The sequence below is a fragment of the Lonchura striata genome, chromosome 27 (genome assembly GCF_050655825.1).
Source record: "Lonchura striata isolate lonStrDom1 chromosome 27, ASM5065582v1, whole genome shotgun sequence".
Classification (NCBI taxonomy): domain Eukaryota; kingdom Metazoa; phylum Chordata; class Aves; order Passeriformes; family Estrildidae; genus Lonchura; species Lonchura striata.
The window spans coordinates 1,831,803-1,856,998 of NC_140729.1; the positions used below are offsets into that span (position 1 = coordinate 1,831,803).

The 25,196-nt window shown below is 55.4% G+C and overlaps 1 protein-coding gene across 11 annotated transcripts in view; it reads right to left on the bottom strand.

Moving 5' to 3' along the window:
* SRCIN1 (SRC kinase signaling inhibitor 1) overlaps window positions 1-25,196 on the bottom strand; it is a 73,981-nt gene that overhangs the window by 12,057 nt on the left and 36,728 nt on the right. For 8 of the 11 annotated variants that reach the window (XM_085561787.1, XM_085561783.1, XM_085561788.1 and 5 more), the window contains 15 exons: window positions 24,860-25,052; window positions 23,350-23,548; window positions 20,350-20,443; window positions 17,399-18,207; window positions 15,993-16,085; window positions 15,830-15,873; window positions 14,244-14,422; window positions 11,908-12,083; window positions 10,256-10,386; window positions 8,475-8,622; window positions 6,606-6,909; window positions 4,781-5,030; window positions 4,504-4,658; window positions 3,077-3,229; window positions 121-243 (listed from right to left, as the gene is read on the bottom strand). In XM_085561787.1, the coding sequence (XP_085417913.1) occupies window positions 121-243; window positions 3,077-3,229; window positions 4,504-4,658; window positions 4,781-5,030; window positions 6,606-6,909; window positions 8,475-8,622; window positions 10,256-10,386; window positions 11,908-12,083; window positions 14,244-14,422; window positions 15,830-15,873; window positions 15,993-16,085; window positions 17,399-18,207; window positions 20,350-20,443; window positions 23,350-23,548; window positions 24,860-25,052 (3,051 nt within the window). The remainder of the gene's footprint in view (window positions 1-120; window positions 244-3,076; window positions 3,230-4,503; window positions 4,659-4,780; window positions 5,031-6,605; window positions 6,910-8,474; window positions 8,623-10,255; window positions 10,387-11,907; window positions 12,084-14,243; window positions 14,423-15,829; window positions 15,874-15,992; window positions 16,086-17,398; window positions 18,208-20,349; window positions 20,444-23,349; window positions 23,549-24,859; window positions 25,053-25,196) is intronic. The other 3 variants (XM_085561789.1, XM_085561793.1, XM_085561790.1) reach the window with 1 other exon arrangement.

Here is a 25,196-nt window from a genome sequence, read left to right on the forward strand (position 1 = left end):
GTGAGGCAGTGAGGAGACAAGGCGGTGATTAGTCGGTTAAATCAGAGAAAAGCAGCGCAAGTGAGCGGAGAAGAGGAAGAGGAGGAAGGCGGTGAGAGCGCGGCCCCGTGGAGCCGTTACCTTCCATCCTTTCCATCCTTGGGCTCCGTCGGGCCACGGCTCGGAGCGGCCCGGGGACGCGGCCTCGAGGGGGTCCCAGCGGGGCGTGGGGAGGGGAGGGGAGGCAGAGCTCCGCTGAAACACCTGGGGAGTCAAACACGGCCACTGCAGGCACGGAGGGGCAACCGGGGCCTGGCCACTGCGCGGGTGGAAAGGCAACCCGGGCCTGAAGCGGGCTCGTGGTGGCCACGGCCTGAGCAGATGGGATGGTGGAGGTTGGCAGGGGCAGAAGCAGCATTGTGTCCTGTGCTGGTGGCAGTGTCACCTGTCCCTGTGCTGGTGACACTGTCACTCATCCCCCTGTCTGGTCCCCCGGCCAGGAGAGTCACTGGTCCCTTGGCCAGCAGTGTCACTCGTCCCCTGGCCACCAGCATCACCTGTCCACCGGCCAGCAGAGTCACTGGTCCCTTGGCCAGCAGTGTCTCTGGTCCCCTGGCCACCAGCATCACCTGTCCCCTGGCCAGCAGAGTCACTGGTCCCTTGGCCAGCAGTGTCACCTGTCCCCTGGCCACCAGCATCACCTGTCCCCCGGCCAGCAGTGTCACTGGTCCCTTGGCCAGCAGTGTCACCTGTCCCCTGGCCAGCAGTGTCTCTGGTCCCCTGGCCACCAGCATCACCTGTCCCCCGGCCAGCAGAGTCACTGGTCCCTTGGCCAGCAGTGTCACTCGTCCCCTGGCCACCAGCATCACCTGTCCCCCGGCCAGCAGTGTCACCTGTCCCCTGGCCAGCAGTGTCACTGGTCCCTTGGCCACCAGCATCACCTGTCCCCCGGCCAGCAGAGTCACTGGTCCCTTGGCCAGCAGAGTCACTGGTCCCTTGGCCACCAGCATCACCTGTCCCCCGGCCAGCAGTGTCACTGGTCCCTTGGCCAGCAGTGTCTCTGGTCCCCTGGCAGCAATGTCACCTGTCCCCCGGCCAGCAGTGTCACTGGTCCCTTGGCCACCAGCATCACCTGTCCCCCGGCCAGCAGAGTCACTGGTCCCTTGGCCAGCAGTGTCACCTGTCCCCCGGCCAGCAGAGTCACTGGTCCCTTGGCCAGCAGTGTCTCTGGTCCCCTGGCAGCAATGTCACCTGTCCCCCGGCCAGCAGTGTCACTGGTCCCTTGGCCAACAGTGTCACCTGTCCCCCGGCCAGCAGTGTCACTGGTCCCTTGGCCAGCAGTGTCACCTGTCCCCCGGCCATCAGAGTCACTGGTCCCTTGGCCAGCAGTGTCTCTGGTCCCTTGGCCAGCAGTGTCACCTGTCCCCCGGCCAGCAGTGTCACTGGTCCCTCAGCCAGGAGAGTCGCTGGTCCCCTGGCCAGCAGTGTCACCCATGCCCTGGCCAGCAGGGTCACCTTTCTCCTGGCCATCACCATCACTGGTCCCCTGGCCAGCAGTCACTGGTCCAGTCTGGGGCATCACTGGTCCAGTTCTTCTGCCTGCAGCACCATCACCTGTGCCCTGTGTCACCACCTGTGCCCTGTGTCACCACCTGTGCCCCGTGTCACCACCTGTGCCCTGCACCGTCACCTGTCCCACACCTGCGCTGTGCCCCGTTCTCCTCCCTCCTGGAGGAAAACCATCCAAGGAAAAACCATCCAAGGAAAAACCATCTGTGCAGCATCCAGGTGTGCCACACCCACCTGTGTCACACCTGTCCCTGGCAGTGCCACCTCTCTGTCCCCACAGCCCCGGGTGGAGCCAGTGCCGGGGATGTCACCACCAAAAACCCCCCCGAGCTGTGCCCTGAGCAGAAGGACGGGGTAGTGTCACCTGCGGGCAGGTGCCACCTGTGTGCCGGTGTCACCTGTGGGGCGGCATCACCTGCAGGGCAGTGTCACCTATAGGGTGGTGTCACCCGTGGGCTGATGTCACCTGCGGACCGGTGTCACCCGTGGGACAGTGTCACCCATGGGGCAGTGCCACCCGCGGGCTGGTGTCACCTGTGGGGTGGTGCCACCTGTGTGCCAGTGTCACCTGCGGGGCAGTGCCACCTGTGGGGCAGGTGTCACCCGCTAGCCAGTGTCACCCATGGGCCAGTGCCACCTGAGGGGCAGTGTCACCTGCGGGTCAGTGCCACCCATGGGCTGGTGCCACCTGCGTGCCAGTGTCACCTGCGGGGTGGTGTCACCTGTGTGTTGATGTCACCTGCGTACCCGTGTCACCTACGGGGCAGTGTCACCTACTGGCCAGTGCCACCCATGGGCTGGTGTCACCTGCGGGCTGGTGTCACCTGCATGTCAGTGCCACCAGTGGGCCGGTGTCACCTGTGGGCTGGTGCCACCTGTGGGTCAGTGCCACCTGTGGACCAGTGTCACCTGTGGGCTGGTGTCACCTCCGTGTCGGTGCCACCTGTGGACCAGTGTCACCTGTGGGCTGGTGCCACCTGCGTGTCGGTGTCCCCTGCGTGTCGGTGCCACCAGCATGCCGGTGCCACCCGTGGGCCGGTGCCACCCGTGGGCCGGTGTCCCCTGCGTGCCGGTGTCCCCTGCATGCCGGTGCCACCCGTGGGCCGGTGCCACCCGTGGGCCGGTGTCCCCTGCGTGCCGGTGACCCCTGCATGCCGGTGCCACCCGTGGGCCGGTGACCCCTGCATGCCGGTGTCCCCTGCGTGCCGGTGTCCCCTGCGTGTCGGTGTCCCCTGCGTGTCGGTGTCCCCTGCGTGCCGGTGTCCCCTGCGTGCCGGTGTCCCCTGCGTGCCGGTGTCCCCTGCGTGTCGGTGCCACCTGCGTGCCGGTGTCCCCTGCGTGCCGGTGTCCCCTGCATGCCGGTGTCCCCTGCATGCCGGTGTCCCCTGCGTGCCGGTGTCCCCTGCATGCCGGTGTCCCCTGCATGCCGGTGTCCCCTGCGTGTCGGTGCCACCTGCGTGCCGGTGTCCCCTGCGTGCCGGTGTCCCCTGCGTGCCGGTGTCCCCTGCGTGCCGGTGCCCGCGCTCACCTCCAGCTCGGCGAGGATCCGCTCCTCGTCGTCGTCGTCCTTGGCGGCCGAGGCGATGGCGGGCGGGGTGGAGGCCGGCCGGGCCACCTCGGACACCGCCCGCCGCAGCTTCACCGGCGGCCGCGGCGTCTCCAGCTCCTCCGACTCCGCCTTCTGCCGGGGCAGCGGCCGTGAGCGGCGGGGGGATGCCGGGGGTACCGGGGATACCGGGGAGAACCGGGGAGAACCGGGGAGAACCGGGGAGAACCGGGGAGAACCGGGGGGATACCGGGGAGAGCCGGGGAGAACCGGGGAGAACCGGGGGGATACCGGGGAGAGCCGGGGAGAACCGGGGGGAGCGGGTCGTGAGCGCCGGGTGGATACCGGGGGCATCGGGGGGATACCGGGGAGAACCGGGGGGATACTGGGGAGAACCGGGGAGAACCGGGGAGAACCGGGGGGAGCGGCCATGAGCGACGGGGGGATACCGGGGGCACCGGGGGGATACCGGGGAGAACCGGGTGGATACCGGGGGCACCGGGGGGATACCGGGGAGAACCGGGGGGGAGCGGCCGTGAGCGCCAGAGGGATACTGGGGGCACCGGGGGGATACCGGGGGGATACCGGGGGGATACTGGGGAGAACCGGGGAGAACCGGGGAGAACCGGGGGGAGCGGGCCGTGAGCGCCGGGGGCACTGGGGGCACCGGGGGGAACCGGGGAGATAGCGGGGCCAACCGGGGGCAACGGGCCGTGAGTGCCGGGGGCACCGGAGGGAGCGGGGGGATCCTGGAGGGATACCGGGGGTAACCGGGGGGCATCGGGGGGCACCGGGGGCAGGGGGCTGTGAGCGCCAGAGGCACCGGGGGCACCGGGGACATACCGGGGGGCACAGGGGGGTGCGGGCTGTGAGCGCCGGGGACACCGGGGACACCGGGGGCACCGGGGGGAGTGGGTCGTGAGTGCCGGGGACACCGGGGGCACCGGGGGGAGTGGGTCGTGAGTGCCGGGGGCACCGGGGGGCAGTGGGGGGTACCGGGGGGTACCAGGGGGATACCGGGGGGACACTGGAGAGCACTGAGGGGAACGGGAGGGAACCGGGGGGGTACCGGGGGGCACCAGGGGCAGTGGGTCGTGAGCGCCGGGGGCACCGGGGACACCGGGGGGCAGGGGGTTATCGGTGCTGAGGTCACAGGGGCACCGAGGGGTACCGGGGGGACACTGAGAGGACACCGGGGGGCACCAGGAGACATCGGGGGACACTGAGGGACACCGAAAGGCAGCGAGGGGACACTGAGGAACACCGGGGGATACCGGGAGGCATCAGGGGACACTGAGAGGCACCGGGGAGCACCGTGGAGCACCGAGAGGACCCGGGGGGCACCGGGGGCCACGGAGGGACACCGGGAGGGGTGGCGCTGACCAGCCCAGCCCAGCCCTCATCCTCACCTTCATAAAGCCGGGCTCCTTCTTGCTGGTGACGATGACCTCGCCGCTGCGGGTCGTGGTCAGCCCGTGCGACGAGGGGAAGCTCCGGCGGGGCGGGGGAGGCGGCGGCGACTTGGAGGGTTTCTCGGTGCGGTACCGCGGCACCGTCAGCTCGTCTGGGCACAAACGGGGGGCTCTGAGGGCACCGCCCGTCCCTGCCCACCTCATCCAACCCCCTCCCCACCTCGGGCACCCGCAGCCCCACCTCTGGAGGCCGCCCCATGCTCCCCACCCGTACCTGAGCCCCGGCGGCCGTTGGGGTCCCCTTTGCCCCCCGATTTGGGGGCGTGCTGCGGCTTGGAGGGTTTGTGCTCGGGCGTGGAGGCGGCGCTGCCGCTGCCCGGGGTTTGTTTGTGCTTGGCGGCGAATTCCAGGTCGGGGATGGCCTTCATGAGCTCGGCCTGGGTCTCCTCCAGGAGCCGGTTGATGTCCTTGGCGCTGTACTGGGTGAGCGCTGCTCGTTTCTCCTCCCAGTCCCGCTCCGCCGCCTGCGGACGCAGAACCCGCTCCAGCCCCGGCCCTGGTGGGCACGGCGTGACCCCGCAGCCCCCGACACCCCCAGAGCCGCTGCGAGGAGCTGCGGGGGCGGGTTTTTGCCCCCATCCCCAAATTTCATGGAATTTATGGAAACACTGGGTTGGAAGAGATCGTTGAGATCATCGAGTCCAACCCAGACTCAACAGCTCAACCAAGCCCTGGCACCCAGTGCCAGCCCCAGGGGTGGTTGAACACCTCCAGGGGTGGTGACTCCACCACCTCCCCAGTCCTTGGGAATTCCCAAAATTCACCGGAATTCACAGAATTCCCAGAATCACAGAATTACCAGGTTGGAAGAGGCCTCCAAGGTCACCGAGTCCAACCCAGCCTCAACAGCTCAACCAAACCCTGGCACCCAGTGCCACCTCCAGCCTTGGTTAAACACCTCCAGGGGTGGTGACTCCACCACCTCCTGGTCCCTGGGAATTCCCAAAATTCTCTCAAATTCCCAAAATTCACAGAATCACTAGGCTGGAAGAGATCTTTAAGATCATTGAGCTCAACCAAGCCCTGGCACCCAGTGCCAGCTCCAGCCTTGGTTGAACACCTCCAGGGGTGGTGACTCCACCACCTCCCCGGTCCTTGGGAATTCCCAAAATTCTCCCAAATTCCCAAAATTCACAGTCACAGAATGACTGGCTTGGAGGAGACCTTCAGGATCATCGAATCAAAGCCAGCCCCAACAGTTCAACCAAACCCTGGCACCCAGTGCCACCTCCAGCCTTGGTTAAACACCTGCAGAGTTGGTGACTCCAACACCTCCCCGGTCCTTGGAAATTCCCAAAATTTCCCCAAATTCACAGAATTCAGTCACGGAATGACCAGGTTGGAAGAGACCTTCAAGGTCATTGAGTCCAACCCAACCCTGACACCCAGTGCCACCTCCAGCCTTGGTTAAACACCTCCAGAGTTGGTGACTCCATCACCTCCCCAGTCCTTGGGAATTCCCAAAATTCCCCCAAATTCCCAAAATTCACAGTCACAGAATGACTGGGTTGGAAGAGACCTTCAGGATCATCGAATCGAAGCCAGCCCCAACATCTGAACCAAACCTTGGCACCCAGTGCCACCTCCAGCTTTAGTTAAACACCTCCAGGGGTGGCAGAAGCCTGAGAAAGTGCTAAGAAGAATGTAAATAATTTCTTTATCTTGCTGTTCACATTTATAGTGAATTTCTACCACCGTGCGTCATGCACTGTACTCCAACAGGGCGAGATGTTTTCACTTCAGGACCAATAGAGTCGGTCTGCGCGAAGCTCTGCATAAAAGAGCGACGCGTTTTGAAATAAATCACCGTTCTATTCTCTCAGATGCATTTTGAAATCCATCAGAGCCCCATTCCCTCCTGAACAGAACCACTTCATTCCCATCCTGCCTCAACAACACCACCCAACTCTCATCCAGCCCCGTTTCCACTGCCAGGACTCCTCCACCGAGGAGCAGCACCTCGGGCACCGCTCCCCTTCCCATTTTCACCTTCCCAGACCTTCTGGAGGAGCTGAACCCCCCCGGGGCCGGGCTCTCACCTCCACGGACACGGCTTTGTCCACGCTCTTCTTGCCGGCGGTCTCCGGCGCCGTCTGCGTCTTGGCGGGCACCATCTCGGGGGCTCGGGAGGGGTTATTGCTCTTGCCCGCGTGGCTCTGGGGCTGGGCGACGAAGCCGGGCACACCCAGGGGCTCGGCGGTGCCCGTCAGGTGGTGCAGGCTGACGGGAGGGCTGGTGGGCATCTCCAGCTCCAGCGCTTTGCCGAAATCCGTCTCCGGGGCCGCCTTCTTGGGCGACTGGCTCAGGCTGCTGGGAGAGCTCCACACGCCCTCGTCCACTTGTCTAGGGCAGAGCGGAGGCGCTGAGGGGCCGCGGGCACGGGGGTGGCACAGAATCCTCAATTTGGGCACAAAATCCTCACTTCGGGCACAAAATCCTCAATTTGGGCACAAAATCCTCACTTCGGGCATGAAATCCTCATTTTGGGTATGGGGGTGGACACAAAATCCTAATTTTGGGCATGGAGGTGGGCACAAAATCCTCATTTTGGGCACAGGGGTGGCACAAAATCCTCATTTTGGGTGGGCACAAAATCCTCATTTTGGGTATGGGGGGTGGCACAAAATCCTCATTTTGGGCACAAAATCCTCACTTCGGGCACAAAATCCTCATTTTGGGTATGGGGGGTGGCACAAAATCCTCATTTTGGGCACAAAATCCTCACTTTGGGCACAAAATCCTCATTTCGGGTATGGGGGTGGGCACAAAATCCTCATTTGGGGCACAGGGGGTGGCACAAAATTCTCAATTTGGGCACAAAATCCTCACTTCGGGCACAAAATCCTCATTTTGGGTACAGGGGGTGGCACAAAATTCTCACTTCGGGCACAAAATCCTCTATTTGGGCATGGGGGTGGGCACAAAATCCTCATTTCGGGTATGGGGGTGGGCACAAAATCCTCATTTCGGGTATGGGGGTGGGCACAAAATCCTAATTTTGGGCATGCGGGGTGGCACAAAATCCTCATTTTGGGTGGGCACAAGATCCTCATTTTGGGCACGGGGGGTGGCACAAAATCGTCATTTTGGGCACAAAATCCTCATTTTGGGTGGGCACAAAATCCTCATTTCAGGCACAGGGGGTGGCACAAAATCCTCATTTTGGTTGGGCACAAAATCCTCACTTTGGGCACAGGGGGTGGGAACAGAATCCTAATTTCAGGCACGGGTGGTGGCACAAAATCCTAATTTCTGGTGGGCACAAAATCCTCATTTTGGGTGGGCACAAAATCCTCATTTTGGGCAGAGGGGGTGGGAACAGAATCCCAATTTCAGGCACAGGGGGTGGCACAAAATCCTCATTTCTGGTGGGCACAAAATCCTCACTTTGGGCACAGGGGGTGGGGACAGAATCCTATTTTCAGGCACAAATCATGGCACAAAATCCTTATTTCAGGCACAAAATCCTCATTTTGGGCACGGGGTTGGCACAAAATCCTCATTTCTGGTGGGCACGAAATCCTTATTTCAGGCACAAAATCCTCATTTTGGGCACAGGGGGTGGCACAAAATCCTCATTTTGGGCACGGGGTTGGCACAAAATCCTCATTTCTGGTGGGCACAAAATCCTCATTTCTGGTGGGCACAAAATCCTCATTTTGGGCATGGGGGGTGGGCACAAAATACTGATTTTGCCCACGGTGGGGGTGGCACAAAAATGAGTTTTGTATAAAAAGACGGATCCCACCCACACCTTGAAAGGACGGAGGGTATTTCCGGGGTCCTTTTTTTGGGGTCTTTCAACCGAAAACCCATCATTTTCTGCACTCGCCTCGGATGCCCTCCCTGGAGACGAGGCGTGGGGACAAAAGGGACAGCGAGGGGGTGGCCGTGCCCTCGGGGCTCACCTGCGGATCTGGGCCAGGGTGTCGGTGACGGTTCTGCAGCGCTTGAGGAGCCCGTCCAGGCGGTTGGGTTCCTCCTTGAGGAACTTGACGGCCTCCACCTCCACCCGCAGCACCACGCGCATCTTGCTCTGCAGGCCGGGGAACTGGGCTGCCGGGGGAGTGGTGCAAAGATAAATCTGGGATGTCCTGGAGAATCCCAGGGGAAACACAAATCCAGGAGAACCTGGAGCATCCCAGGTGCAAAGATAAATCTGGGAAGTCCTGGAGAATCCCAGGGGAAAACACAAATCTGGGAAATCCTGGAACATCCCAGGTGCAAAAACAAATCTGGGAAGTCCTGGGGAATCCCAGGGGAAAACACAAATCTGGGAAATCCTGGAACATCCCAGGTGCAAAAATAAATCTGGGAAGTCCTGGAGAATCCCAGGTGAAAACACAAATCCAGGAGATCCCAGAACATCCCAGGTGCAAAAATAAATCTGAGAAGTCCTGGGGAATCCCAGGGGAAACACAAATCCAGGAGATCCCGGAACATCCCAGGTGCAAAAATAAATCTGGGATGTCCTGGAGAATCCCAGGGGAAAACACAAATCCGGGAAATCCTGGAACATCCCAGGTGCAAAGATAAATCTGGGATGTCCTGGAGAATCCCAGGGGAAAACACAAATCCAGGAGAACCTGGAGCATCCCAGGTGCAAAAATAAATCTGGGAAGTCCTGGGGAATCCCAGGGGAAAACACAAATCCAGGAGAACCTGGAGCATCCCAGGTGAAAACACAAATCCAGGAGAACCTGGAGCATCCCAGGTGAAAACACAAATCCAGGAGAACCTGGAGCATCCCAGGTGAAAACACAAATCCAGGAGATCCCGGAACATCCCAGGTGCAAAAATAAATCTGGGAAGTCCTGGAGAATCCCAGGGGAAAACATAGATTCAGGAAATCCTGGAACATCCCAGGTGCAAAAATAAATCTGGGAAATCCTGGAACATCCCAGGTACAAAAATAAATCTGGGAAGTCCTGGGGAATCCCAGGGGAAACACAAATCCAGGAGATCCCGGAACATCCCAGGTGCAAAGATAAATCTGGAATGTCCTGGGGAATCCCAGGGGAAACACAAATCCAGGAGATCCCAGAACATCCCAGGTGCAAAAGCAAATCTGGGAAGTCCTGGGGAATCCCAGGGGAAAACACAAATCCGGGAAATCCTGGAACATCCCAGGTGCAAAAATAAATCTGGGAAATCCTGGAACATCCCAGGTGCAAAAATAAATCTGGGAAGTCCTGGAGAATCCCAGGGGAAAACACAAATCCAGGAGAACCTGGAGCATCCCAGGTGTAAAAACAAGTCCGGGAAGTCCTGGAGAATCCCAGGGGAAAACACAGATTCAGGAAATCCTGGAACATCCCAGGTGCAAAAACAAATCCGGGAAGTCCTGGAGAATCCCAGGTGCAAAACCACAAATCCAGGAGATCCTAGAACATCGCAGGTGCAAAAATAAATCTGGGAAATCCTGGAGAATCCCAGGTGAAAACACAAATCCAGGAGAACCTGGAGCATCCCAGGTGAAAACACAAATCCAGGAGAACCTGGAGCATCCCAGGTGCCAACACAAATCCAGGAGAACCTAGAGAAGCCCAGATGAAAACACAAATCCAGGAGGACCTGGAGCATCCCAAGGGAAAACACACAGTTCCAGGAGATCCTGGAGCATCCCCAGGCAGAGACGGAGCAGGGAAATTCCGGAAGGTTCCGTTTGCCCCCCCAGCCCCCTCCTCACCCTTGAGGTCCGTCAGGGTCTCCCCCAGCTGCTTGAGCACCGCGGCCTTTTCCTCCAGCTCCTGCGCCGGGATCAGCCGGGGGCCGTGCGCCAGATCCCGCTGGAACTTCTCCATGGCCTTCTCCAGGTCGCTGCCAGGGCAGGGGAGGGCAGGGGGTCACTGAGGGGGTCCCTGGGGGTCACTGGGGGTCAGTGAGGGTCATTGAGGGGTCACTGGGGGTCACTGAGGGGTCCCTGGGGGTCAGTGAGGGTCATTGAGGGGTCACTGGGGGTCCCTGGGGGTCACTGGGGGTCAGTGAGGGTCATTGAGGGGGTCACTGGGGGTCCCTGGGGGTCACTGGGGGTCAGTGAGGGTCATTGAGGGGGTCACTGGGGGTCCCTGGGGGTCACTGGGGGTCAGTGAGGGTCATTGAGGGGGTCACTGGGGGTCCCTGAGGGGTCCCTGGGGGTCACTGGGGGTCAGTGAGGGTCATTGAGGGGTCACTGGGGGTCCCTGGGGGTCCCTGGGGGTCAGTGAGGGTCATTGAGGGGTCCCTGGGGGTCACTGAGGGGACCCTGGGGGTCAGTGAGGGTCATTGAGGGGTCACTGGGGGTCAGTGAGGGTCACTGCTGTGTCAGGAGGGTGGAGAGCACCAAGGGTGGCAGCAGGAGAGGGGACATTGGGATGGGGACCCCTCCTCACTCAGGGATGTGGTCACTGAGTGGGGAACCCCTGATTTGGGGACATGGTCACTGTGTGGGAACCCCAAATTCCCTAATTTGGGGACATGGTCACTGTGTGGGGAGCCCCAAATCTGGGGACATGGTCACTGTGTGAGACCTCCTAATTCCCTAATTTGGGGACATGGTCACTGCATGGGAACCCCCTAATTTGAGGACATGGTCACTGCATGGAGACCCCTCCTTATGTAGGGATATGGTCACTGCATAGGGACCCCCTGATTTGGGGACATGGTCACTGTGTGGGACCTCCTAATTCCCTAATTTGGGGACATGGTCACTGTGTGGGAACCCCAAATTCCCTAATTTGGGGACATGGTCACTGCATGGAGACCCCTCCTCATGTAGGGATATGGTCACTGCATAGGGACCCCCAAATCTGGGGACATGGTCACTGTGTGGGACCTCCTAATTCCCTAATTTGGGGACATGCTCACTGCATGGGAACCCCAAATTCCCTAATTTGGGGACATGCTCACTGCATGGGGACCCCCTAATTTGAGGACATGGTCACTGTGTGGGGACCCCTCCTCATGTAGGGATATGGTCACTGCATAGGGACCCCCAAATCTGGGGACATGGTCACTGTGTGGGACCTCCTAATTCCCTAATTTGGGGACATGGTCCCTGTGTGGGAACCCCAAATTCCCTAATTTGGGGACATGCTCACTGCATGGGAACCCCAAATTCCCTATTTTGGGGACAGTGTCACCGCATGGGAATCCCTAATTCCCTAATTTGGGGACAGTGTCACCGCATGGGAACCCCAAATTCCCTAATTTGGGGACATGCTCACTGCATGGGAACCCCAAATTCCCTAATTTGGGGACAGTGTCACCGCACGGGTACCCCCCACTTCGGGGCCAGCCCCGGGCAGTGCGGAGCTGCTCTCTGGCCCTGTCCCTGTCCCAGGGCCCCCCGGCCGGGCTCACTTGAGCTGCTGGGTGATGAGCTCCTCCTCGTTGAGGTAGCGCAGCCGCTCCTCCTCCACCAAGCTGCGCTGGCGCTGCAGAGGGTCCTCGTGCTTGCGCATGGTGTCCGTCACCCGCACGCTGATCTCCGTCTCCGTCCGCCGCAGCAGCGACTTCACCGTCTCCTGGTTCTGCAGCTGCACGGGGAGGAGGAGGAGGAGGAGGAGGAGGAGGAAGGGTCAGCCTGAGAGAGACCCCCTCAAGATGGGAAATGGGTCCTGATGAGGGAGCAGCGCTGAGCTGGGCAGGGGGAGGGATCCCTGAGCCTGAATTGGGGAAAGATCCCTGAGCTGGGCATGGGGAGGGATCCCTGAGCCTGAATTTGGGAAAGATCCCTGAGCTGGGCATGGGGAGGGATCCCTGAGCAGAATTTGGGAAAGATCCCTGAGCTGGGCATGGGGAGGGATCCCTGAGCCTGAATTAGGGAAAGATCCCTGAGCTGGGCATGGGGAGGGATCCCTGAGCCTGAATTGGGGAAAGATCCCTGAGCTGGGCATGGGGAGGGATCCCTGAGCCTGAATTTGGGAAAGATCCCTGAGCTGGGCATGGGGAAGGATCCCTGAGCCTGAATTGGGGAAAGATCCCTGAGCTGGGCATGGGGAGGGATCCCTGAGCCTGAATTGGGGAAAGATCCCTGAGCTGGGCATGGGGAGGGATCTCTGAGCCTGAATTTGGGAAAGATCCCTGAGCTGGGCATGGGAAGGATCCCTGAGCCTGAATTGGGGAAAGATCCCTGAGCTGGGCATGGGGAAGGATCCCTGAGCCTGAATTTGGGAAAAGATCCCTGAGCTGGGCATGGGGAGGGATCCCCTGAGCAGAATTTGGGAAAAGATCCCTGAGCTGGGCATGGGGAGGGATCCCCTGAGCAGAATTTGGGAAAAGATCCCTGAGCTGGGCATGGGGAAGGATCCCTGAGCCTGAATTTGGGAAAGATCCCTGAGCTGGGCATGGGGAGGGATCCCTGAGCCTGAATTTGGGAAAAGATCCCTGAGCTGGGCATGGGGAGGGATCCCCTGAGCCTGAATTGGGGAAAGATCCCTGAGCTGGGCATGGGGAGGGATCCCTGAGCCTGAATTTGGGAAAGATCCCTGAGCTGGGCATGGGGAAGGATCCCTGAGCCTGAATTTGGGAAAGATCCCTGAGCTGGGCATGGGGAAGGATCCCTGAGCCTGAATTTGGGAAAGATCCCTGAGCTGGGCATGGGGAGGGATCCCTGAGCAGAATTTGGGAAAGATCCCTGAGCTGGGCATGGGGAGGGATCCCTGAGCCTGAATTGGGGAAAGATCCCTGAGCTGGGCATGGGGAGGGATCCCTGAGCCTGAATTGGGGAAAGATCCCTGAGCTGGGCATGGGGAAGGATCCCTGAGCCTGAATTTGGGAAAGATCACTGAGCTGGGCATGGGAAGGATCCCTGAGCTCGGACTTGGGAGGGATCTCTGAGCTCACAATGGTGAAGGATCCCCTGAGCAGAATTTGGGAAAAGATTCCTGAACTTGGATTTGAGAAGGATCTCTGGGTTTGGGTTCAGGAAGGATCCCTGAGCTTGGATTTGGGAAGGATCCCTGAGCTTGGATTTGGGAAGGATCCCCGAGCTTGGATTTGGGAAGGATCCCTGATCTTGGATTTGGGAAGGATCCCTGAGCTTGGCTTTGGGAAGGATCCCTAAGCTTGGATTCAGGAAGGATCCCTGAGCATAATTTGGGAAAAGATCCCTGATCTTGGATTCAGGAAGGATCCCTGAGCTTGGATTTGAAAAGGATCCCTGAGCTTGGATTTGGGAAGGATCCCTGATCTTGGATTTGGGAAGGATCCCTGAGCCTGGGTTCAGGAAGGATCCCCAAGTTCGGATTCAGGAAGGATCCCTGAGTTTGGATTCAGGAGGGATCCTCGATCTTGCCTGTGGGAAGGATCCCCGAGCTTGGCTTTGGGAAGGATCCCTAATCTTGGATTCAGGAGGGATCCCAAGCTTGCCTGTGGGAAGGATCCCTAATCTTGGATTCAGGAGGGATCCCCAAGCTTGGTTTTGGGAAGGATCCCCGAGCTTGGCTTTGGGATGGATCCCTAATCTTGGATTCAGGAGGGATCCCCGAGCTCAGATTCAGGATGGATCCCTAATCTTGGATTCAGGAGGGATCCCAAGCTTGGCTTTGGGAAGGACCCCCGAGCTTGCCTGTGGGAAGGATCCCCGAGCTCATCTCCAGAACAGATCCCTGATCTCCCCCGGTGCACCAAGGGGATCTCCCCATCCTAACCCGGCAGGAGCTCCGATTCGGGGTCCCCCCTCGCCGGGCGCCCACCTGCAGCTTCCTGAGCTGCTGCAGCTGGTTGCGGAGGTCGCCGGCGTTCTGCTGCAGGTCGTGCAGGTGCAGCTGCATGTGCAGGCGGGTGATGGCCGTGGGCTGCCCCGCCGGCGTGCTGGTGGCCGAGGGCGGCGGCGGCGCGGGCACCGGGGTGCCCATGCCGCTGCGGCTGGTGGCTGAGGGGGGCAAGAAGAGTTTGCTGAGCGGTTTTGTTTTTCCTCTCCCTGTGAGAATTTTTGGCTTCGTTTGGGGTTTTGCGCGGCGTTAAAGATTTTTTTTTTAATTTATGTTTTTAAAGAAAAACTCCGTAGCGTTTTGTTGTTTAGTTTTAAGGTAGTTTGTTGTGAGTTCTTTAAAAGATTGTCTTTTTGGGTTGTGGCTGTTTGGTTAGTGGTTTAGGTAGAGATACATATATATTTTGACTTTTGTTTGTTGTTTGTTTTTTTTTCCCCCGCCTATTGTTGTTGTTATTTTTTATATGATATGTATTATATATTTCTAGTTTTTTCAAAATATTTACTATTTATATTACAAAGTGTTTTTTTACTTTAAACTAATTTCTGAGTATTAATATTATTAAGACTATGGAGGTAAGGAAGAAGAAGGAGGAAGAATAGGATTAGTCTATTTTTTTCTATTTTAGAACTTTTGACTCTCATGTACAAAATAAAAAATTTCTTGTATAGGTGCTAAAACTCTTTCGACCCTCATGTACAAAATAAAAACTTTCTTGTACAGGTGCTAAAACTCTCTTGTATAATATTAATTTTTTTGTTTGTTTTGTAACTACTTTTACTATATTATCTAACTTTTTGTGACTGTTTGTTTTGCTTTTAAAGTTGCTAACTTATTTTATGGCTTAAACTCAAAATTATAGTTGTTTTTAGTTGTTTGCTGGGATTTAAAATGTTTCTGACTAAGGCTTGGAATTTCTAAAAATGTCTGAGAGACATTGTGAGTTTTAACATTTCCCCACCCAATCCTTCAGCTCTGGTGGTCCCCAAAATTTCTCTGTCCGTGCTAAGCCCACCCCAGGGTGGCGTGGGGGGGATCCCGCTGGAGCTGTAGGATTTTAGCTTTTATATTTTTCAAATTCTCTGTCGCTTCAGGGAATAATTCTAAAACTCCGTGGCCTGTCAGCTGCTGCTCTCCTGTTTTATTCAGACAAAACAATTCTTCTCCAGGCCTGTAACTGAAGGACGCCTCACTACCTCAAAAAAATATTAAAAAAAGTGAATTGGAGCAGGTGGAACCAAACTGGGAGTAAATTACTTCATTACCTGAAGCTGTAATTGGAGGATTAACCCCAAATTACATAAATTAACATCAATTAATTGATACGTAAATGGACCAAACTTATAATTGTCCGAAAACCTCGTGGCCATCATCCATTATGGGTGCAGCCCCTTGGGGAATCTTCACGCGCACCCTGAGGCCCTTAAATTAAATAGATCCGTTTTTATTCTCTTAATTCTGGTTTTAGGCAAGCCCAAAAAAGGCACCACCAGCGCATGGGGTGGGTGGGGGCTGCAGAGCCCACCCTGGACACCCACGGGCGTCCTGCAGGACCAGGGGTCACTCACACGCTGACGGGGGGGTCCCGCCGTTGGTGGCTTCGTTCTTCTCGCTGAAACCAAAGAGAGGAGGGGGCTGAGCGAGGGCCAGGCACGGTTGGTGTCCCCTGGGAGGGGGACAAACCGCCCAGGAGGGACATCCCGGCCCCCGGGGTCCCAGAGCTGTCCTCACCTGGGGGTCTCGGCCTCGGAGCCGCGGAGCAGCGCGCTCTGCACCAGCCCCGTCAGGCTGGCGATCTGCTTCTCCATGGCCTCCATCCGCTCCCTGCGCCGGGAAAGGGACGGGCACGGGTCACCGGCCGCGTCTGCCACCACGGCCCCGCTCACGGCCCGTCCCTGCCGCCCGCAGAGCCGGGGACACGGCTGTCACCCTGCTCCTCGTTCCCCCGCTACTCGCACCCAGCCCCATTCCCCACCGCGGTGCCTTCCTCTGCTGCTCCTCCTCATCCTCCTCCTCCCTGTCTGCTCCAATTCCTCCTCCAGCTGACACAAAACCCCAAACTCACCGGCGATCCCAGGAGCAAACACGCAAATCCAAAGGAAACGGAAAACCTGGAGCATCCCAGGTGCAAACGCAACCTGGAGCATCCAAGGTGCAAACACAACCTGGATCATCCCAGGTACAAACATAATTCCAGGAGAACCTGGAGCATCCCAGGTGCAAACACAACCTGGAGCATCCCAGGTGCAAACACAAATCCAGGACAACCTGGAGCATCCCAGGTGCAAACACAAATCCAGGACAACCTGGAGCATCCCAGGTGCAAACATAATTCCAGGAGAACCTGGAGCATCCCAGGTGAAAACACAAATCCAGGACAACCTGGAGCATCCCAGGTGAAAATACAATTATAGAAAAACCTGGCGCATCCCAGGTGAAAATACAACCTGGAGCATCCCAGGTGCAAAAACAAATCCAGGACAACCTGGAGAATCCCAGGTCCAAACACTGAAACTCAGAACAACCTGGAGCATCCCAGGTGCAAACATAAATCCAGGAGAACCTGGGTCATCCCCAGTGCAAACACAATTCCAGGAGAACCTGGTGCATCCCAGGTGAAAATACAACCTGGAGCATCCCAGGTGCAAAACACCAATCCACAAAATCCTAGATCATCCCAGGTGCAAGCACAAATCCAGGAAAACCTGGTGCATCCCAGGTGCAAACACACCTAGGAGAATCCCAGGTGTAAACACAAATCCAGAAGAACCTGGGTCATCCCAGGTGAAAATACAACCAGGAGCATCCCAGGTGCAAACAAAACCTGGATCATCCCAGGTGCAAACACTAATCCAGAAGAACCTGGATCATCCCAGGTGCAAAACACCAATCCACAAAATCCTAGATCATCCCAGGTGAAAATACAACCAGGAGCATCCCAGGTGCAAAATACCAATCCACAAAATCCTGGATCATCCCAGGTGCAAACACCAATCCAGAAGGACCTGGATCATCCCAGGTGCAAACACAACCTGGATCATCCCAGGTGCAAACACAATTCCAGGAGAACCTGGGTCATCCCAGGTGCAAACACAACCTGGAGCACCCCTGGACGAACACACCACCCCTCCTCTCACCTGGTCTCCGTGTCCTTGGCCGGTCCGGGCGATCCGAATCCCGAGAGCGGCCGCTCTCCGGGGCCGGGGAACATCTCGGGAGGCCCTGACGAGCTGGGGTTGCGCGTTTTGCCCACGGGGCCGTCCATGAAGACGGAGGAGCAGGAATCCTTGCGGAAGGACTGCCGGACAGGCGAGGAGCGGCTCGGCGGGCCCGAGTAGGGGCTGTGCGGGCTCTGCCCGGGCTCCACCATCTTCTGCGGGGACGAGGGCGGCATGCGGAAGCCCAGCCCGGGGCCGTACGTGTCGCTGTAGATGGGCGCGTTGGGCTTGTACAAACTGTCCTCCAGCTCCGTCTGCAGCGCGGCCGCCGAGTAGGTGCTGAGTGACCGCACTGAGCCCCGCTTGTAGAGCCCCCCCGAGTAGCCAAAGGGGTCCCCCATGCCCGCCAGCGACTGCGTGGAGGTGATGCTGAGCCGCCCCTCGTGCACCATCCCGTAGGGATCGGCGTAGAGCCCCTCGTTCTTCACCAGCACCACATTCTTGCCCGCCAGGTCCTCGTCCGGCTTGACGTCGCGGCGCTCCAGGATGGCGCTGGGGCTGGGGGACACCCCCTGGGCCGGGGGCAGGCTGGACAGGCGCTCGCCGTGGTGGACGGGGCTGCCGGCGTACGAGGGCGGGCGGCCGCCGCTGTAGGACATGCGGGAGCGGGACGGCGACGAGGACTGGAGCACGGGCGGAGGGGAGCCGGAGGCCAGGTGGGAAGCCGGGGAGATGTTGTTGAGCCGGCGGGTGGGAGAGGATTCCCGGGATGTGTAGACCATGTCTCGCTGTGGGGATGGGGTGGGAGGGTCGGCACGGAGTGAGCCTCGCCCTGCCGGGCCCTCCGCCCCGCCAAGGACCAAACCCTTGGCGAAACCTCGGCAAATCCTTGGTAAAACCTTCCCTCGGAGCACAAACCCTGTGAGGAACGGCTGAGGGAGCTGGGGGTGCTCAGGCTGGAGAAAAGGAGGCTCAGGGGTGACCTCAGCGCTCCCCACAGCTCCTGAAGGGTGGCTGTGGCCAGCTGGGCTTGGGCTCTTTCTCCGGGCAGCGCTGCAGAACCAGAGGTCACAGCCTCGAGCTGCACCCAGGGAAATTTCGGTTGGATGTCAGGAAAAAGGTTTTTACAGAACGGTGATAAAGTTCTGGAATGGGCTGCCCAGGGAGGTGGTGGAGTCACCACCCCTGGAGGTGTTAACCAAGGCTGGAGGTGGCACTGGGTGCCAGGGTTTGGTTGAGCTCAATGATCTTAAACATCTCTTCCAGCCCAGTGATTCTGTGAATTTTGGGTATTTGGGGCAATTTTGGGCATTCCCATGGACCAGGAGGTGGTGGAGTCACCACCCCTGGAGGTGTTAACCAAGGCTGGAGGTGGCACTGGGTGCCAGGGTTTGGTTGAGCTCAATGATCTTAAAGATCTCTTCCAGCCCAGTGATTCTGTGAATTTGGGGTATTTGGGGCAATTTTGGGCATTCCCATGGACCAGGAGGTGGTGGAGTCACCACCCCTGGAGGTGTTAACCAAGGCTGGAGGTGGCACTGGGTGCCAGGGTTTGGTTGAACTGTTGGGGCTGGGTTGGACTTGATGATCCTGAAGGTCTCTTCCAACCCAGTGGTTGTATTTTGGGAATTTGAGGGAATTTGGGACAATTTTGGGAATTCCTGGGGCTTGGGAGGTGGTGGATTCATCATACCTGGAGGTGTTTAACCAAGGCTGGAGGTGGCACTGGGTGCCAGGGTTTGGTTGAGGTGATGGGGCTGGGTTGGACTTGATGACCTTGAAGGTCTCTTCCAACCCTGTGATTCTGTAATTCTGTGGTTGTGATTCTGTGATTCTGTGGTTGTGATTCTGTGATTCCGTGATTCTGTGGTTGTAATTCTGTGATTCTGTGAATTCTGTGCTTGTGATTCTATGACTGTAATTCAGTGATTCTGTGATTCAGTAATTCAGTGATTCCATAATTCTGTGATTCTGTGAATTCTGATTCAGTAATTCAGTGATTCAATGATTCTGTGATTCCATGATTCTGTAATTCTGTAATTCAATGATTCTGTGATTGTGATTCTATGGTTCTGTAATTCAGTGATTCCATGAGTCAGTAATTCAGTGATTTTGTGATTCTGTGATTCTGTGATTTTGCGATTCAGTAATTCAGTGATTTTGTGATTCTGTGATTCTGTAATTCTGTGATTGTGATTCTGTGATTCTTTAATTCCGTGATTCTATGATTCTGTAGTTGAGTGATTCCATGATTCTGTAATTCTGTGATTCTATAATTCAGTGATTCCGTGATTCAGTAATTCAGTGATTTTGTGATTCCGTGATTCTGTGATTGTGATTCTGTGATTCAGTAATTCAGTGATTTTGTGATTCTGAGATTATGTAATTCCGTGATTCTATGATTCTGTGATTCAGTAGTTGAGTGATTCCATGATTCTGTAATTCTGTGATTCTATAATTCAGTGATTCCGTGATTCAGTAATTCAGTGATTTTGTGATTCTGAGATTATGTAATTCCGTGATTCTATGATTCTGTGATTCAGTAGTTGAGTGATTCCATGATTCCGTAATTAATTCTGTGATTCCCAGCCAGCAGCAGGGCGACTCATCCTAATGAATTACCTTGACGATTTAATTCCCTGAAACCACATTTACAACCCCGCCGCCAGCCCCCACCCAACGCTGCCGGCAGGCAGGATGAATCCCACCCACCCACGATTCCCAATTCCCAACTTCTGCCACTGCTCCCGCCCCACCAGGCCCCGCCACCCCCCCGGGCTGTCCCCGTGTCCCGTGTCCCGTGTCCCGTGTCCCGTGTCCCGTGTCCCGTGTCCCGTGTCCCCGTGTCCCGTGTCCCGTGTCCCCGTGTCCCGTGTCCCGTGTCCCCTGTCCCCGTGTCCCGTGTCCCGTGTCCCCGTGTCCCCCCTCACCCTCAGGTCGCCGTTGGTGATGTGTGAGGCCGGGAACGAGGCGTAGAGCGGCTCTTTCCGGTAGATTTTAATGATGCTTCTGTCCTGGATGTCTCTGGAAGCGGAGGCAGAGCCTGAACACCCGGGAGAGACCCCCAAAACCCCAAAGCCGCACCCACCACCCCCTTTTGTCCTTCGTTCGTGTCCTGGGTTGTCGGGTACATGTATTCAATTAATCTGTTAGAGGTGAGACCGTTATCTTCTGTTAATTGGGCAATTATCTTCTGTTAATTGGGCAGTTCTCTTCATTGGGCAGGTTTTTTTTTAATCTCTTCCACAACCAATCCTCCCTCCAGGAGACATCTTCTGTTCATGGGCTATTAATGATTAATTATCTTCTGTTCATGGGCCATTAATTATTAATTAACTTCTGTCCCTGCACGGCTGATAAAATTCCATCAACCCATTGGGAGAAGCCAAGAATTCCTACCTGGATACAATCTGGCATTTGGAATACCACAGAAACATTTTTCCAGAAAAAGCCCTGGCCCGTCTCCAGGAGCCCTGGAGCTCCAGAGGAAAATTCCCTCCTTGTGCAGATCCTGCTCCAGCAGGAGCACAGCGGGCACTGCAGGAGGGCTGAGACCCCTGGGATGGCACCAGGAGAAATTTTAATTTTCCTAGTAAAGAGCTGTTATTCCTACTCCCATATCTTTGGCCTGAAAACTTTTTAATTTTAAAATTATAATAATTTCGATGGAGGAGAATTATATTTTCCATTTCAAGGGAACTTCTTGATTTCCTTAGCGGACACCTGAATTTTCAAACCAAGAGAAATTTTAATTTTCTTAGCAAAGAACTGCTATTCCTACTTCCTACTTTATCTGAGAGCCTTTTAATTTTAAAATGATAATAATTTGTAGGGAAGGGATTTACATTTTCCATTTCAAGGGAAACTCCTGCCTTCCTTAGCGGACATCTTAATTTTCAAACCAAAACAAATTTTAACTTTTGTATTAAAGAACTGTTTTGCCTACTCCCATATCTTTGCCTGAGAACCTTTTACTTCTAAAATTTTAACAATATGGAGGGAGGGGATTGCCATTTTCCATTTCTAGGGAGGCTCCTGCTCTCCTTAGAGTACACCTGATTTTTTAAACCAAAACAATTTTTAATTTTTGCATTCCTACTCCATATCTTTGCCTGAGAACCTTTTAATCTTAAAATTATAATAATTTGGAGGGAAGGGATTTACATTTTCATTTCAAGGGAAACTTCTGCCTTCCTTAGCGGACATCTTAATTTTCAAACCAAAACAAATTTTAAGTTTCGTATTCCTACTCCCATATCTTTTCCTGAGAACCTTTTACTTTTAAAATTTTAACAATTTGGATGGAGGAGATTTATATTTTCCATTTTAAGGGAAACTCCTGCCTTCCTTAGCGGACACCTGAATTTTCAAACCAAGAGAAATTTTAATTTTCTTAGCAAAGAACTGTTATTCCTACTTCCATAACTTTGTCCGAGAGCCTTTTAATTTTAAAATTATAATAATTTGGAGGGAGGGGTTTACATTTTCCATTTTAAGGGAACCTCCTGATTTCCTTAGCGGCCACCTGCCTGTCCAAACCAAGCCAATTCTTAATTCTTGTATTAAAGACCTCTTATTCCTACTCCCATATCTTTGCCTGAGAACCTTTTAATTTTAAAATTATAATAATTTGGATGGAGGAGATTTATATTTTCCATTTTAAGGGAAACTCCTGCCTTCCTTAGCAGCCACCTGCCTGTCCAAACCAAGCCAATTCTTAATTCTTGTATTAAAGACCTCTTATTCCTACTCCCATATCTTTGCCTGAGAGCCTTTTACTTTTAAAATTTTAACAATTTGGATGGAGGAGATTTATATTTTCCATTTTAAGGGAAACTCCTGCCTTCCTTAGCAGACATCTTAATTTTCAAACCAAAACAAATTTTAAGTTTTGTATTCCTACTCCCATATCTTTGCCTGAGAACCTTTTACTTTTAAAATTTTAACAATTTGGATGGAGGAGATTTATATTTTCCATTTCAAGGGAACCTCCTGATTTCCTTAGCGGCCACCTGCCTGTCCAAACCAAGCCAATTCTTAATTCTTGTATTAAAGACCTGTTATTCCTACTCCCATATCTTTGCCTGAGAGCCTTTTACTTTTAAAATTTTAACAATTTGGATGGAGGAGATTTATATTTTCCATTTTAAGGGAAACTCCTGCCTTCCTTAGCGGACACCTGAATTTTCAAACCAAGAGAAATTTTAATTTTGTTAGCAAAGAACTGTTATTCCTACTTCCATAACTTTGTCCGAGAGCCTTTTAATTTTAAAATTATAATAATTTGGAGGGAGGGGTTTACATTTTCCATTTTAAGGGAACCTCCTGATTTCCTTAGCGGCCACCTGCCTGTCCAAACCAAGCCAATTCTTAATTCTTGTATTAAAGACCTCTTATTCCTACTCCCATATCTTTGCCTGAGAGCCTTTTACTTTTAAAATTTTAACAATTTGGATGGAGGAGATTTATATTTTCCATTTCAAGGGAAACTTCTGCCTTCCTTAGCAGACATCTTAATTTTCAAACCAAAACAAATTTTAACTTTTGTATTCCTATTCCCATATCTTTGCCTGAGAACCTTTTAATTTTAAAATTATAACAATTTGGATGGAGGAGATTTATATTTTCCATTTTAAGGGAAACTCCTGATTTCCTTAGCGGCCACCTGCCTGTCCAAACCAAGCCAATTCTTAATTCTTGTATTAAAGACCTCTTATTCCCACTCCCATATCTTTGCCTGAGAACCTTTTAATTTTAAAATTATAACAATTTGGAGGAGATTTATATTTTCCATTTCAAGGAAAGCTCCTGATTTCCTTAGCGGCCACCTGCCTGTCCACCCCACGCCGACCCCACGGATTTCCCGTCCCGTGAGGGATTTAAAGGACGGAAAACCGGCGTGGGGTGGGATTCGACGGCTCCCCGCTCACCGGACGTCCTCCAGCTCGTAGAAGACGTTCCGCGCCTCGTCCTTGATGAGGATGGCCGTGTTGGGGGACTTGAGCATGCCCATGGTGAGCTTCTGCGGGAACATGTGCACGACGAGGGCGTGCAGGGTGTCCATGCTGCTGATCTCGTGCGTGATGTGCACCCGCCGCGTCTCGTCCCCGAACTGCAGGAACAGCACCCCTGGGAGCACAGGGGGGCGTGGGCGGTCAGCCGGGACCGGGCCCCTTCCCCAAGGACCTGACCGGGTCTTCCCAGCCAGAAAAAAAAGGGTTTTGGGGGAAGATCTGGCCACCCAAAAGGTCCTGGTGGGGTTTTGGAGCACCCATAAAAAGGTTTTGGGGAGATCTGGCCACCCAAAAGGTCCTGGTGGGGTTTTGGAGCACCCAAAAAAAGGGTTTTGTGAAGCTCTGGCCACTCAGTCTCACCTTGATGAAGGTGGAAGTATTTGGGGCACCCATAAAAAGGTTTTGGGGAGATCTGGCCACCCAAAAGGTCCTGATGGGGTTTTGGAGCACCCAAAAAAAGGGTTTTGGGGAGCTCTGGCCACCCAATCTCACCCTGCTGAAGGTGGAAGGGTTTGGTGCACCCAAAAAAGGGTTTTGGGGGGAGATCTGGCCACCCAAAAGATCCTGGTGGGGTTTTGGAGCACCCATAAAAAGGTTTTGGGGAGATCTGGCCACCCAATCTCACCCTGCTGAAGGTGGAAGGGTTTGGGGCACCCAAAAAAGGGTTTTGGGGGGAGATCTGGCCACCCAAAAGGTCCTGGTGGGGTTTTGGGGCAGTCAAAAAAAGGTTTTGGGGAGATCTGGCCACCCAAAAGGTCCTGGTGGCGTTTTGGAGCACCCAAACAAAGGGTTTTGTGAAGCTCTGGCCACTCAGTCTCACCTTGATGAAGGTGGAAGTGTTTGGGGCACCCAAAAAAAGGTTTTGAGGAGATCTGGGCAGCAAACAGGGCCCTGGTGGGGTTTTGGGGCAGTCAAAAAAAGGTTTTGGGGCTCTGGCCACCCAAAAGGCCCTGGTGAGGTTTTGGAGCGCCCAAAAAAAGGTTTTGGGGAGATCTGGCCACCCAATCTCACCCTGCTGAAGGTGGAAGGGTTTGGGGCGCCCAAAAAACAGTTTTAGGGAGCTCTGGTCACTCAATCTCACCCTGCTGAAGGTAGGTGGATTTTTGGGGCACCCATAAAAAGGTTTTGGGGCTCTGGTCACCCAACAGTGCCCTGGTGAAAGTGGAAGGTTTTGGGGCACCCAAAAAAAGGGTTTTTTGGGGAGTTCCACCCCAACATTCACCGTGGAGGTTTTGGGACCTCCAGGGGTACTTGGGGAGCACAGCTGGGTCTGGAACTTTGGGTGGATGGAGACCAACCCCACCATCCACCACGGAGATTTTGTGATCTTTGAGGGTTCCTAGGGATTGCAGCTTGGTCTGGAATTTTGGGTGGATGGAGCCCAACCCCACCATCCACTGTGAGATTTTGGGACCTCTGGAGGTACCTGGGGATCGAAGCTTGGTCTGGCTGGCCGAGCGGGACAGGGGCAGGCTCTGCCGGAACCGGTTCATCCTGTTGAAGGCCAGCGGCAGCTCCGCCTCCGACATGGTCTCCAGGGATTCGGCCGAGGCGAAGGAGAGCTTGGCTTGGTCGGCCAGGCCAGGCTGGGAGCCCTGGGAGTGCCGGGAGCTCCTGGTCTGCAACGGGACAGGGGACAGGGACAGGTCAGGGGGGGACAGGGAGGGGTGGTGAGGTTGTTCCCTGTTTCCCTCGGGATTCGGGGCCGGGATGGAGAGGTTGGTGTGGGTGGTGGGATCGTGGAATGTCCCGGGATGGGAGGG